The sequence below is a fragment of the Drosophila eugracilis genome, unplaced genomic scaffold, assembly GCF_018153835.1.
Source record: "Drosophila eugracilis isolate 14026-0451.02 unplaced genomic scaffold, ASM1815383v1 contig_1197, whole genome shotgun sequence".
Lineage (NCBI taxonomy): Eukaryota > Metazoa > Arthropoda > Insecta > Diptera > Drosophilidae > Drosophila > Drosophila eugracilis.
In genome coordinates this window covers 238,408-250,928 of record NW_024571981.1, presented here as the reverse complement: position 1 = coordinate 250,928, position 12,521 = coordinate 238,408, and the positions used below count along the sequence as shown (strand labels likewise).

Below are 12,521 nucleotides of genomic sequence, written 5' to 3'. Positions count from 1 at the left end.
AATCACATATAGACGTACTTACATACATATGTGCATGTGCAGTTTAAACCATAACTGTATTTTAGGCGTTCTTTCTAAATCAGACTATATACCAATAGATATTTTTGCAAATTAATACACTTGAAATATTTAAATGTATATGTATACAAATTGTAAGTGAGATAAACAAAGACATCGCCTGAAGAAAGACCGAAATTTTTAAGTGCAACTTTTCGAGAGTTTATCTATAATTTAGTGCAACTTTTACGTATGTAACCGCAAGAATCGCAAAACCAAAAAACAGGAGAAATGACACAAAAATATGCATTAAGTTTGCTATGAACAGAGATCGAGACGGCAAAAAAAACGCTCTAAAAAGTATTTAATTCTATGAATGAGACACAACAGCAACAGCAGTTGGCTATGATCGTAAAGTTTCAATAAAAATAAACTCTTATAAAAGTAACTAATTTGGTGTTTTATTAGCTTTAGGACTTAAGGGTGTTGAGGGGTTATTACCAAAATATACGCTTGTGATCTGGGAAATTTTATAAAAAATAAAACTTGTTTTATCATAACATAATCATAGCTACTTATATAGTAAAATATTATTCCCCAAACCAAAATCCAAGAAACCTAAATAAAACACAAACGACAAACATTTACATTTGAATATATTTGTAATATTTTTAATATGACTTCAATTTTTTATGCTTTATTTCGCCTAGCTACAGATGAAAACTTTCGTATAATGTATAACAATCAATAATCGTTTTAGTTTAATATTAAACTTTATAATACAAATACAAACATTTGTTCATTTACAATTTGAAATATGAAAACTTTTAATTTAAAATTTGTATACGTTACTGACTTGAGATTTTTTGTTTTTGATTTATTTAACATGGTACATTTGATTTAAGTTTGTTTATTAGTAGGCGTATAGGTATAGGATGTCTATAACACTTTTTGATTATTGTATTGCATTGTGTATTTAGTTTTGATTAGTAGTTGTTTAGCAAACGATGATCGAGTCGATTGGAATGCAATGGGAACGTGAATACAAATTTCAATAGCTCTCAGATGAGTCAATCCCATCTGAGAGAATACTATAAAGTTCGATATAATAAATTTGGCCAAATATTTTGCTAGTACACGATTACAACAACAATGCAGATAGTTACTAGAATTCAGTTTTGTTTTTTGATATGATCATGAATCACAACAATATGTCTTATCCAATTTTTATGGAATTAGTTATAATATACAATATATGTTGAGTAGGCGCAATATCAATGACACGACTGTACATAGTTCGAGCTTTCGCTTTGATTATCTTTTTGTAAAATAATTAACAATGGTTAGTTAAAAGTCTGTTTCTAAAAAGGCTACGCAATAGATCAACATAAAATCTTTCAAAAATTTAGAAAATAAAACAAAAATATAAAGCATTCTTTGGAACGATAGCAAAAGCTTGTGGCAGCTTAAAACCGATAAAAACAATGTATAGTTATAGTTTATAGACTTCTGTGTTCTTATATAAGTAAAAATGACGAACGGCAACGTGAAAAGTGTCCGCTTTTTAAAGAACGGCTCAGTCTTCTGCTAAACTCAAAATCGAATGGCGATGATGTTGAGGACGTCATGGGTAGTAATACGGCATACTAGCTGGAGCTTAGGGCTAGGCATTGTTGTTCTCGCCGCAGCATTGTATGCAGTCCATGCAGTTATGCTACCTGTTGCCATCACTCTTTCGGCTCATATTCGATGAGGTCAGTTGTATCTATAAGAAAGCCAAACATTTACTTAGATCATTTTTAGGAAAAGTGTTTAAAAACAATTCCAAGCAAGAACGCGGGTGAAAAGTTTAGAGGCGTGCAGGCAAGGCTCTAGCGTGCGGGCAGAACTGACCTTTAATCCTTGCATTATTATTTGTAGTGTTCTTAAGCTTAACGTGTTTTAACTTTACGCACAACAACAACAGCAAGAAGGTGTGAAGGTGAACATTATAAGGTCAACCAAGTTAGAGACAGTAAAACGGTGAGAAAGTTTGTTTTCGGAAGTAAACCCTCATCACTTAAATTACCTGCAAAGAACGGATGGTATCCAGCAAAGCTTTCTTCTCTTCAAGCAGTATACTGATGTCATCCTGGGCGGCCTTCAAATAAGATCGCAGCACATCAGCCTCTTGTTTGGTCTTTTGCCTATTTGCATTTTGATAAAAATGAGTAAATGCCTTAAAAATATAATAGTTTACAGATTACCTATAGTTATCCGTATTTACTTTAGAGTCGACAAGTTGCCTACGCAGCTGATCATTGTCCAGCTTCATCTGCTGCATCACCAGCTGCATAGAAAGCAGCTCACGATCGCGTTCACGAGGTGCTCCAAATAAGGCACTGCCTAACGCCTGATGCTGCGCTGCACTCATGTTCGTATCTGCAATAGAAAATTCATAATTATTTATAAATAAATTCTTGAATTTGGTAATAGCTATAAGCCACCTAAAGGCTGGATGTTGAGCAATCCGCTCTGGTCACGCTCCAGACGCATGCGACCAATGCACAGATTTATGGGCACTGGGCCCGGTGAGGTAATATTTACGGGTGGACGGTCCTCAAGCAAATTGATGCGTACATTTTCCAGATTTACCTAAGCAAATACCAAGTTATAAAAAAGCGTAAGCAAGGCAGAGAGAATATCTTACGGTCACTGGCATGGGCGGGGAGATGACCTCATCCTCGGCAAGATCACCCAACCCAATTACTGTGCTCATCGACAGATCCATATTGATGTCTTTCACACGAATTTCCGCGTGGTGAGTGATCCAGCTAAAAAAAAAATTATTTATTTCCGCTGTCCAGTTGGGCAATCTATTTCAAACTTACCTCTGAATGCGTTTGCGATCAATGATACCATCAATATCCTTTGGCATATTTAAAGTTTCCTCCAAGCGTAGGCGGATGCAAGGTGGAGCTTCTGGGTTATAAGGCGCCAGATTCCAGGCTTTGCAGCGCGCTCCGAACTTCGTCTGAGTTTAGGGGTTAAAAATTATGTATTATTTTTTTTTAAGCTCAATAATTCTGTGATCTTGATTAGCTACTTTGGAAACAGCTATGAAACAACATGCTAAGCTAGAGGCAACACCTTGCAATGTGGATTTGAGTTGAGTGGGTTTGATTAGTGTTGATGTGGGCGTTATGGGAGAAATGGAATAATTTCCCTTTTCTATTTTTTAAAGCAGCAAGTGTTTTTAGTTAGATTTGTTAGTTTTAACAGTACAGTTGTTAGTCGTTGATGTGTGACGCCAATGTTCTTGGTCGGGTAGTGCTGTATTTATCGTTCTACTGTATTTCTTCTTCGACTGCAGTTGGTGTATGCTTTCAAAAAAACTTCTAAGTCTGTAGAAACCAATTGATTGCAAATCATAAGTCATCAACAAAGCAATACCAAGGAAATTATAAAATAAAACGAAATTCAGGTGGATGGGGGAATCTAGGCATGTACTTAATGTGTTGGAAGATCTAGCAAATATTTGGAGATAGCTTCATCTAACCGGCATCATGCTCATAAATAACATTCGAATGATTAAACCATTTCCAAACAAGTTCCTCAAGAGCTTCTCGATTGCTACAAAGCCAGAATGCTTGAACAATGTAATTTCGGGGGGTATTCACAGTGCCTACCAGCTATGAATTACCCCACGGCAAGCTATTAACTACTTAACTAGAGGCCAAGAACGCCAAAATGCGTTTGCGAACAAGCCAAAAGTCCACTACAATGAAAGGAAAAGGTCGCACCAAAAACCATTAAATTATTAAAAAAAATATATAGTATATACAAAGCGTTAAAATAAAAAATCTTAAGCAATTAATTAAGTAAAGAATTTCAAATTTTGTATTTTTTATACCTTGTTTGCTTGATGCGCGATCTATTTTTTTTGTTGGAGTGTTGTTGGTTGTTGTTTGTAGTTGTTGGTGATTGTTGGTTGTAATTGTTGAAAGTTGTGTGTCATGTAAGGATTGTCATATATCAATTTACAAGTGTTCGTTTCATGTTGATTATAAAGAGTTGAGCACAATTATTGATTTTGAATTTGTTTTTTGGTTTTGGTTTTGATTAGCACACATTGAGATTGATTTTGAGTATATTAAAATATTGGTTTTAAGAGAGAAGAGAGAAAATATAATGAGAAAATGATTATATGATAAGTTATCTTACAGAAAGAATTCGTTTTGCTTTAAATTAATACTCTGGGGTGTTCCCCGACACAAAATATATATTAACTTTTTAAGTGTTTATAATAAGAATTGTTCAGATAAAAGGTATCAAAACATGCAGAAAGTTAAGCGCAAAACATTTAATTTAGCAAAAATTTTTGGAGAAACAAAAGAATATTAATAGAATTAATGTTATTATCGTATTTACAAATCGAACACAAAACAAATGAAAGACAAGAAACTGAAAAGAGATTCCAGCAAAAGAAAATGAAAACTGTCGGAGAAGTCTACCTGCAACTCGTCCCAGGGAATGGCTCCACACTCGTCACAGGAAACGGCAGCCACCTGAAGACGAACAGAGGACTTGGGACCCTCCTGCTGACGAATAAGCTCTACAGTAGTTAATCTGGATATGAATAAGCAATTTATCATCTAATTTCCAAGGAGATTTTAATACTAAAGCAACCTAAAGGTGGCCATGGACACCAGATCACGTCGCCGCCAGGTGCTACCCTCCGAAGGCTCCGATGGCGATGACATGTTTGTTTTGTAGCTGCTCGGCTGCTCCTCATACACTTCACTGGCTACCTCCACCGGCGAGGCTTTCATGTTGTTGTCATTGGTAAAGGGATTTAACCGGAACATGACATCCATGCAATCCATGGTCTTATCATCACCCATCACAATAGCAAAGTTCTCCGAATCGGAGCTTATATCGCTCTGTATGGAGAAAGTATCACTGGCATCGTCATTGGGTGTTCCCGACTTAATGGCCGAGTCAATGGATGTCATGAAGCTCGAGAAACCCTTCTTCATAGACAGCAGTCCCGAATTGATCTCCTTGGTGAGACTGGGCACGGTATCAGCTCCCCCAGATCGAGTAGCTGCACCCCTGCCACTCTTCGAGGCGGACGAGATCGATTGAGTTTGGGACTGCGATTGAGTGGAAATACCCGTATCCGGGCGAGATCCCTGGCTGGGCGTGGAAGAAGCCATCGTTGGTGTGCTTTGTATTTGAACATTGTAGCTGCAATGGTTAATTGATTAATTAAATCGCTTTCATTCTAATTATTTTAATCTCACCCATGCGTATTAGGATTAGATATGTGAATGCCACTGTCAAAAGGTGGGTCATTAGTCACCGGGGATGGTGTCTCTACGCTGCCGAAAGTATTACTCTTCAGCTGGTCCAATGGCGGTGGTGTGGGCCAGGTGATGTTACCGCCTGGTTGGAAATTATCAGTGTTATTTGGAAAATTTTAAATACAAATTAAGGTTTACGATCAGTTTACGATATTAGATATGCACTAAAATTGCTCATTGGGTTAGTAATTTAGTACAAAAAGACATGCGAGATATTTTATAAGGAGTATTTCCCTGAAGCCAAGTGGAAAAGAGTTCAGTTGTAAATGTTTGTATTTAGTCAGGAATGAGTACAAAAACATTATCTTACACAGAAAATATTCCAAGTGGAATACTTTCTAAGTTTTTATTTTATAAGTTTCCACAATACTTCAGTGAAACACAACCTAAATGGAGTGTCTAAGGTCCTAGGTGCCCAGCCTAAACGCATAACAATTTAAAAAGTTAAAGTACGATTCGAAAGCGACAATTACAGCAGCATGTGTAAACTGGCTCCTAGCAGGATTCTAGTTAGTCTGGTGATCTTTGTGAATTAGGGGTTAGTATCTGGGTTAGGACTAAAAACAACACGATATCGGTGACAACTACGTGTAAGTTAGACATTAACTATGATCATGTGATTGTGTTATATCGGAGAGAGCTCACTGGATGGAGATCGATCTGGAGTTAGTTTGTGAATCACTTAACCATACAACTAAAGAGATTTGAAGAAGAGACAACAAAAGATATATAAATTCTTACTATTCATGTGTAAATCATCACCCAAACTAGCTGAATCGGGTACGACACTTTCAGCATCACCACCACTTGATTCCTTACCAGGTGTTGGCGATGGCATCACGAGCGTCACCTCGATCTGCGGCACAACGCACCCAAATATGATAGATTTTTGTTCGTTTTGCTGTCGATTACAACAAAGAATACGGATTAGAAACTTTCCTAAATGAACTCATATAACCCTGCAACACCTACCTTTTGCAATATGCGTTCTGCATCCAGGTTCAGGAAGGTTGACATCTCATTCAATTCTTCGGCGAGTCGCAGTAGGAAGAGCAGCTGATAGTGATCGATCTGCAGGCTGACCAAATTTGAAATGTGCGCAATAGCATGCACATCCGCTGTGCGATCCGGTGCAGGAGCAGGTGGCGAGGCTCCTGAGGCAACGCCGCCGAGACGCACATCCTCATCACTCAGAAAAGGATTGCACTGCTGGAGTGGCGGTAGCGTGGGCAGAGGGGCTAGACCCATGCTCTCCATGCTAACCGCCGTCCCACTCTTTCCCACATCCAGTTGTGCCTGTGCGGAGCCGGAGTGCAGCCACAATGTGATGGGGACCGCGTCGACAAACGGAATGGATTTGTTGGGGCCCAACGAACGGGCACCCAGGAAATCCACCCAAACCGGGTCCAGCTTAATGCACCACACATCCCGCGGCTCCAGCCACATGACATAACGGGATAGGTACTGCGTGGATGCGGATCGGGGCAGTTGCTGACCCGTCGGCGATACGGGTGACATCATGCTAACATCCGAGGCAGCCACATGCGATAGAATCCGATCCGTCACGATGCACATGTCACCCTCTTTGGATGGAAACCCGGATCCGAAAACCAGGGATCCCTCCTGCAGGGAGTGCAGTGCTTGGGCAAGGTCAGCCCTTGAACTGCCCATCTCCCGGATGTTGGTCAACGCAAACCGGGATACCTGAATTTGCATGGTTTTCGGTCGATCTTTTTGGCTAGGAGCATCTAACGCCGCCTCCATCACGACACGCGGCATAATCGCTTCCACCTTGACATCCATGTACATCAGATTTGGCTCCTGATCAACATTGACGGCGGCCATCTGTGTGCCATTGGAGCCATTGGAGGCAACCGAGCCGCGTGGCAGCTGCTGTTTCGGATGCAAGGAAGTTTGAGATCCCACGCTGGTGCGTAGCAGACTCTCGTGCAGATTTAGGCCAAAGGAGTTGAGCCATAGTATTGAGCTTAGATCGAAATGTACCTGAATGGGATTCACATGCACAAAGACCTTTGAAGGAGGCACTGTGGACAACAAGAAATGTGATGAAAATCAAAAAGGATGGAAATAGAATTACGCTTACATGGAAAGACAAAGTCTCCTGGATAGTAGAAGTAAGTATATTCCGCATGGATAATAGGCATCTCGGCAGGAAAGGAATACCGATCTTTGTCACCTGTAAATTTAGTAAGTAGTCAATAAAGTTTCATCGCATCAGTTAAGTTAATATTCATATGCAACATGACATCAGCAGAGTTAGAACCTTTCGTGATATTCACCTGAGGATTTGCTCTTCCTTTTATGTTGCGCTACAAGGGCAACGACAAAAACAATACAACAACAAAAGCGTTTTACATGATTCATGGATGGAATGGATAAGTCAGTTAAAAGCAACGAGAGAAAGAAAGGCCAAAATGTTACATTAGTTGGAGATGCTTAAGGCGCATTTTTATGAACTGACTTATAAGGCGAGCTTTCATATTTCGATTATAGAACAAATTTAGTAAGATTTCAACACTTCTTCACTCCTTCACAAAATCAGTTCATAATATTGAATCCTATTGATTAAGTTAAGTGTTTGTGGGCTGTTATGTGGGCGTGGTTTGTAAGTGATGTCTACTCCATTTATAGATGCATCCATACCCGAGACAAATTCTTTTGGCATCGCCTTCTTTCCCGATGTGGTGACACGATACAAAGTAAAGTCCTCAATTCGTAGGATCACACAAGAGCTCATCAGCTTGGCCAAGTTCTCCAGCGTACTTCTTTGCTGGGCTGCCTGAGAAAGTTGACTGTTGGCGGAGGCAGTACCAGAGCCAACAGATCCTCCCGATCCTCCAGCCAATCCTGCCGCTGTCGGCGTGCTGCTGCCATTGGAAAAGCTGCCAGCTCCATGATGTGAACCCAACATGCTAGCACTGAGCATAATCGGTGATGCAGGAGTACTTCTTTCCAAAGGAGCATGTGTAGCCGGTCGATTAGGCTGACTCAAATTAAGAACTGCTTCACGAAAAGCATTGAGGGATTCCTTGAGCCACAGAGCTGGTGCCACCGAAGCCTCCTTATATTTGGCCCAATGCGAACGATCCGACTTGGCCAGATGATAAGGATAGTAGTCTACCTGAAAAGCGGTAACTGAGACCTGCAAAGCACCACCCTTGTCTAGATCCGGGTAACTCGAGCGTCCATCTCCCTCGTCATCACATAAATGGAGATCGATGCGCTGGCTAAAGAAATGATACGAGGTCTCCCGCACATCAAAGGCGTTGAACATGCGTTGCGCATTCGTCGTGTGAGCAGATTCGGAAAGACGATTCTGCTGCTGCTCCACCTGGGCCTTGTACTCGGGCAGTGTCTAGTAGAATTAAAATCAAAACGGTAGTTTAAAATACAAAATTTAAGGTTATCAACAAACATTATCTCAATCATTTTGAGAAAGGGAATTTACATATAATCATGAATAAACTATGTACGGCTCACCTGCATTTTGCGAGCGGCCTTCGACTTCTGGGTGGCATGTGTGGCCGCCTTAATCAATCCGGATAGAGAGTCTACAAAATGCAGAGCCGCCTTTAGCTGCGAGTCCGTAAGTACCCACAGTAGATCGTCTAGGATTAGGACCAGGCGGGAAGCTAGCAGCGAACAGTCGGAGAGCCGCTTCCGAATCGTGATGCGGCATCTGGCGTGATTGGTCAGCAGGCGCAGCGGGGTTAGCGACTTATCCTGCGTGGAACTGGCTTCGATGCGCACCGTCTGCCAGGATAGCTCCTTAAATATCAATATAATGCCCTTCTGAGCGTCCTTGAGTCGTGTCAGCCGAAGATCGGCATTGGCCCATTTTGGTGTCTTGGATTCGACACGAATCCGGGACATCTGAACGGAGGCAGTAAAGGCGGCGCTCACGAAATTCACGTTTACCGTGTTGACCACAATTGTGATGCCATCGACCACCTTGTGAATAAAGCTGTATTTACCCTGTGGCACTTGTGGCAAAGCAGCGGCGGCTGCGGTGGGAGATCCTGCTCCTCCCGGTCCAGATCCTCCGCCGGCATCGCGTGACGTTGGATTGCAGGTTTCGATGGTGATGCGAACTTCATCTAGAGTCTAAAGATACATTGTTAAAAAAAAAAAATATTTATTTCAAATATATAAAACTTTATGGAAATATTTATTTAATTAAAACTTTAGTATTATTATTAAAAGTTTTAATTTTGCAGATTTTTATTAGTTTCTTTTATCATAAACATGTTTAAATGTAAACATAAACCAAAACAAATCCGATTCGTGTGCTATCGGTATCAAAATTATACGCGTATCTCTTATTTCAGTTTTCCTAAAACAACAGCTGCAAGACATTTTTATTTATTTAAAAAGTTGGCAAGGGACCGGTACTGGCTTTCGCTTATTACTCTTAATCCAGGGGATTACTTACCAGCGTTATGGGGACGCTTTTGAGCTTGGTCCAGCTAATCCGGAAAGAGACATGATTGCACCAAGCGGAGGTGAGGCGCAGCCAGCTGGGAAGCTCCAGCAACTCGGTGAGCACCCGCTCGTCCAATTCCAGATTCGAGAGTTCGCCCTCACCGCGGAAGGTGCTTAGATTAATTTTGTCCGAGGAGAGGTTCTTCGTATATCTAGAATAAGAGCAAGGAATAAAGATGAGGGAGGAACCGACTTGAGTCCCCTGCCTGTCCTGGCAATTATATCAGCTTCGTCGCACACGTCACATTGCATTTACAAGGGGGTTATAGAAATAATGGCGCATTGAAAGTAAGAAGGGGTTTCGAACTATGAGTGAAAAAATGTCGGCGCCAGATGTTTGCCACCCAATTGACCCATTTCCCGTTAATGTCGGGGCATAATTGAAATCGAAGTGAAGACATTGATTGGCCAAAGTGGAGAAAAGTCCACGGTACCGGAATTCCACAACTTGTTACTTAAGAACTTTTTTGCCAAAGCATTATGGAAACTCAATTCAATCCCCTTGGCAATTATAAATGCCGATCAGGTTAGCTACCTTTTCAACTTGAAGATAAAAGAAAACAGCCTCGATGGGGGAGATATATATATAAAGCTTTTCCATAACTTTTCCCCCCACAAGTTGGGCAACAAGTTTGCTTTGCATTTACACTTTTTTAGCCGTGTTATGTTATAAACTTTGCTTGTTTGCAGCCTAATTGCGTGGAAGAGTACGGAGCTTAAGGGATGGTGGCAAATGGGACACAAAAGACATCCACAATGGAGCCAAGACAATGCCAATGTGTATACGAGTAAATATGCCTTTGTTTAAGCAGGTGGCAGGACTTGACATATTAAAGTTCATGCGTGGGGGCCAAGAATATAAAAATAAATGCTCGCCATCGAGCATGAAAACGGTAGCTTTCCGACATTACATATTTCCTTGGTAACCGTGTTTGAGAGGTAATTAACTATGCTAATAAACTGCACATAGAACAAAGGTAAAAAGTTTGACCTTTAATGTTAGAAGCTGCCTAAAGCTGATTTTATATTCATAAAAAATTTAACAAAATTTTCTATGGCATTTGTATTCAAAGGTCGAGTTGAATAGATAATTAATTATATATTATTTAATATTTATTATTTTTATTACTGCAGCTGACTTATTTATTACTATGCCTAAAGTCATGCCTAATTCAAACAGGTAATTAAAAAAGTTTCTAAAAACATTTGATCTGATTGGAAGTAATCTCGATAAGCTTATTAAAATCAGGAAATGCGTACTTAAAAGTTAGTGCTTTTCGTATCTTAGACAGCAATCTTTTTAGCAAGTTAGTTTTTTTCGGTGCATATGAAATAACCTTACTAAACATTTTCGGGGATTCCCCCTTTGGGGCGCATTGTTTGTAATTGAAAGTACGCAAATAAACATTTGATTTTGGTGTTTGTGTGGCGTCGTCTTTTGGCCACAAAAGCCCTCTTTATTTTCTTGGCATGGTTATCAAGTAACCGTCTAAAGTAAACCATATTGCGGCGACGAAAAGACGGAAAATTAAATTTCGCATGTAAATGCTGGAAAATGAGTAGGGGGGGGATTGGGAATTCGATTTCGCAAAGACGACGATGCCGCGACAGAAAAAACAACAGTGAAAAAGAAGTTAAGGTGCGTGGGTGGAAATTGGCAACCCACTTGTTACTTTAAAAACTGGCGAAATGGTGTCGCAGAGGGCGGTAGTATGAATGGGTGGGCGAATTAGCATGGGGCCAGACGAAAGATAAACGATAAAGAAAGCATAAAAGCAAGACAGTACAGGTGGAATAACGGTTCTGTAAAGGGGGTGGGAAGCTGTGAAAAATATACACACACACAAAGGCATATTCACTCGAATTGCGGAAAAGTGGGAAAAATCAATTTAGTCTCCAAGTTCTCCACTTTGCAAGCTGTTTCCAACTGCAGTTTTAATTAAGTTTCGTAATTCGATTTGCTGTTAGAGATTGACTTAGGGCACAACTTACATGGACAAATGTTTGAGAAGTTGGTTCTTTATCAGCGAGACCATCTTGCGACGTCACCAGAGAGCAACAATAAACAAAAAAAAAAGGAAAACAAACAAGCAACTGGGCAACCGGGTTGAATAGCTCAGCTTATTCCGCGCAGCATAACTCCTTCAAAAATCATTGAGATTTTTTGTTGTATGCAAATGGCACTAGGATTTGTAAACTCAGAAATTCACTTTTAATTTTTCACTCCTTTGCTCTTGAATCGAATCTGATTGGAAATTGGGTGCTGTCGAACTGACTTTGATTTTCTTCGATTCGCGACGCTCACATATTCACGGTCATTGCGCGGGTGGGAAGACTTCCGATTAAACAGAGCGGGTTACCGGATTAGTCATATTTTGGGAACCCTTCGATTCCGAATCTTATCTTGATTTTCGCGTAAGAGACGCAGACTTTCTGCTTTTGCTTCTGCTGACTTGATTAGTGTTGCAGAACGATTGACAGAAGCAGTGTTGACTGGCCGTTCCAATTAGATTGCAGCTTTCTCGAAGAAGGTGGCGCGTATGACGTCACAAATTGAATGGTGTTTTAATAATAATGCTAAACTAATATATTTATAAAACCATTTGTCGATCCAAAAATATTCCTTATTCAGCTAAAACAATAAAAATTCGTTTATAAACGGAATATTTTTAAAGT

At 40.2% G+C, this 12,521-nt stretch overlaps 1 protein-coding gene across 5 annotated transcripts; it reads right to left on the bottom strand.

Moving 5' to 3' along the window:
- Positions 1-636: 636 nt before the first annotated feature.
- LOC108102550 (UHRF1-binding protein 1) lies at positions 637-12,304 on the bottom strand. Of its 5 annotated transcripts, none has more exons than XM_017207611.2 (18): positions 11,838-12,304; positions 9,796-9,997; positions 8,844-9,467; positions 8,007-8,718; positions 7,643-7,672; positions 7,447-7,539; positions 6,315-7,387; positions 6,084-6,243; positions 5,283-5,424; positions 4,666-5,226; positions 4,491-4,605; positions 3,890-3,910; positions 2,868-3,010; positions 2,687-2,810; positions 2,484-2,631; positions 2,244-2,418; positions 2,066-2,183; positions 637-1,762 (listed from the first exon to the last, which is right to left on the bottom strand). In XM_017207611.2, the coding sequence occupies exons 1-18, from the start codon at positions 11,879-11,881 to the stop codon at positions 1,712-1,714; spliced, it is 4,536 nt and encodes a 1,511-aa protein (XP_017063100.1). In that variant the 5' UTR covers positions 11,882-12,304; the 3' UTR covers positions 637-1,711. The 5 variants fall into 5 exon arrangements, with proteins under 5 accessions (XP_017063100.1, XP_017063103.1, XP_017063101.1 ...); XM_017207614.2 differs by having other exon boundaries at positions 6,162-6,243; XM_017207612.2 differs by lacking the exon at positions 3,890-3,910.
- Positions 12,305-12,521: the final 217 nt, after the last annotated feature.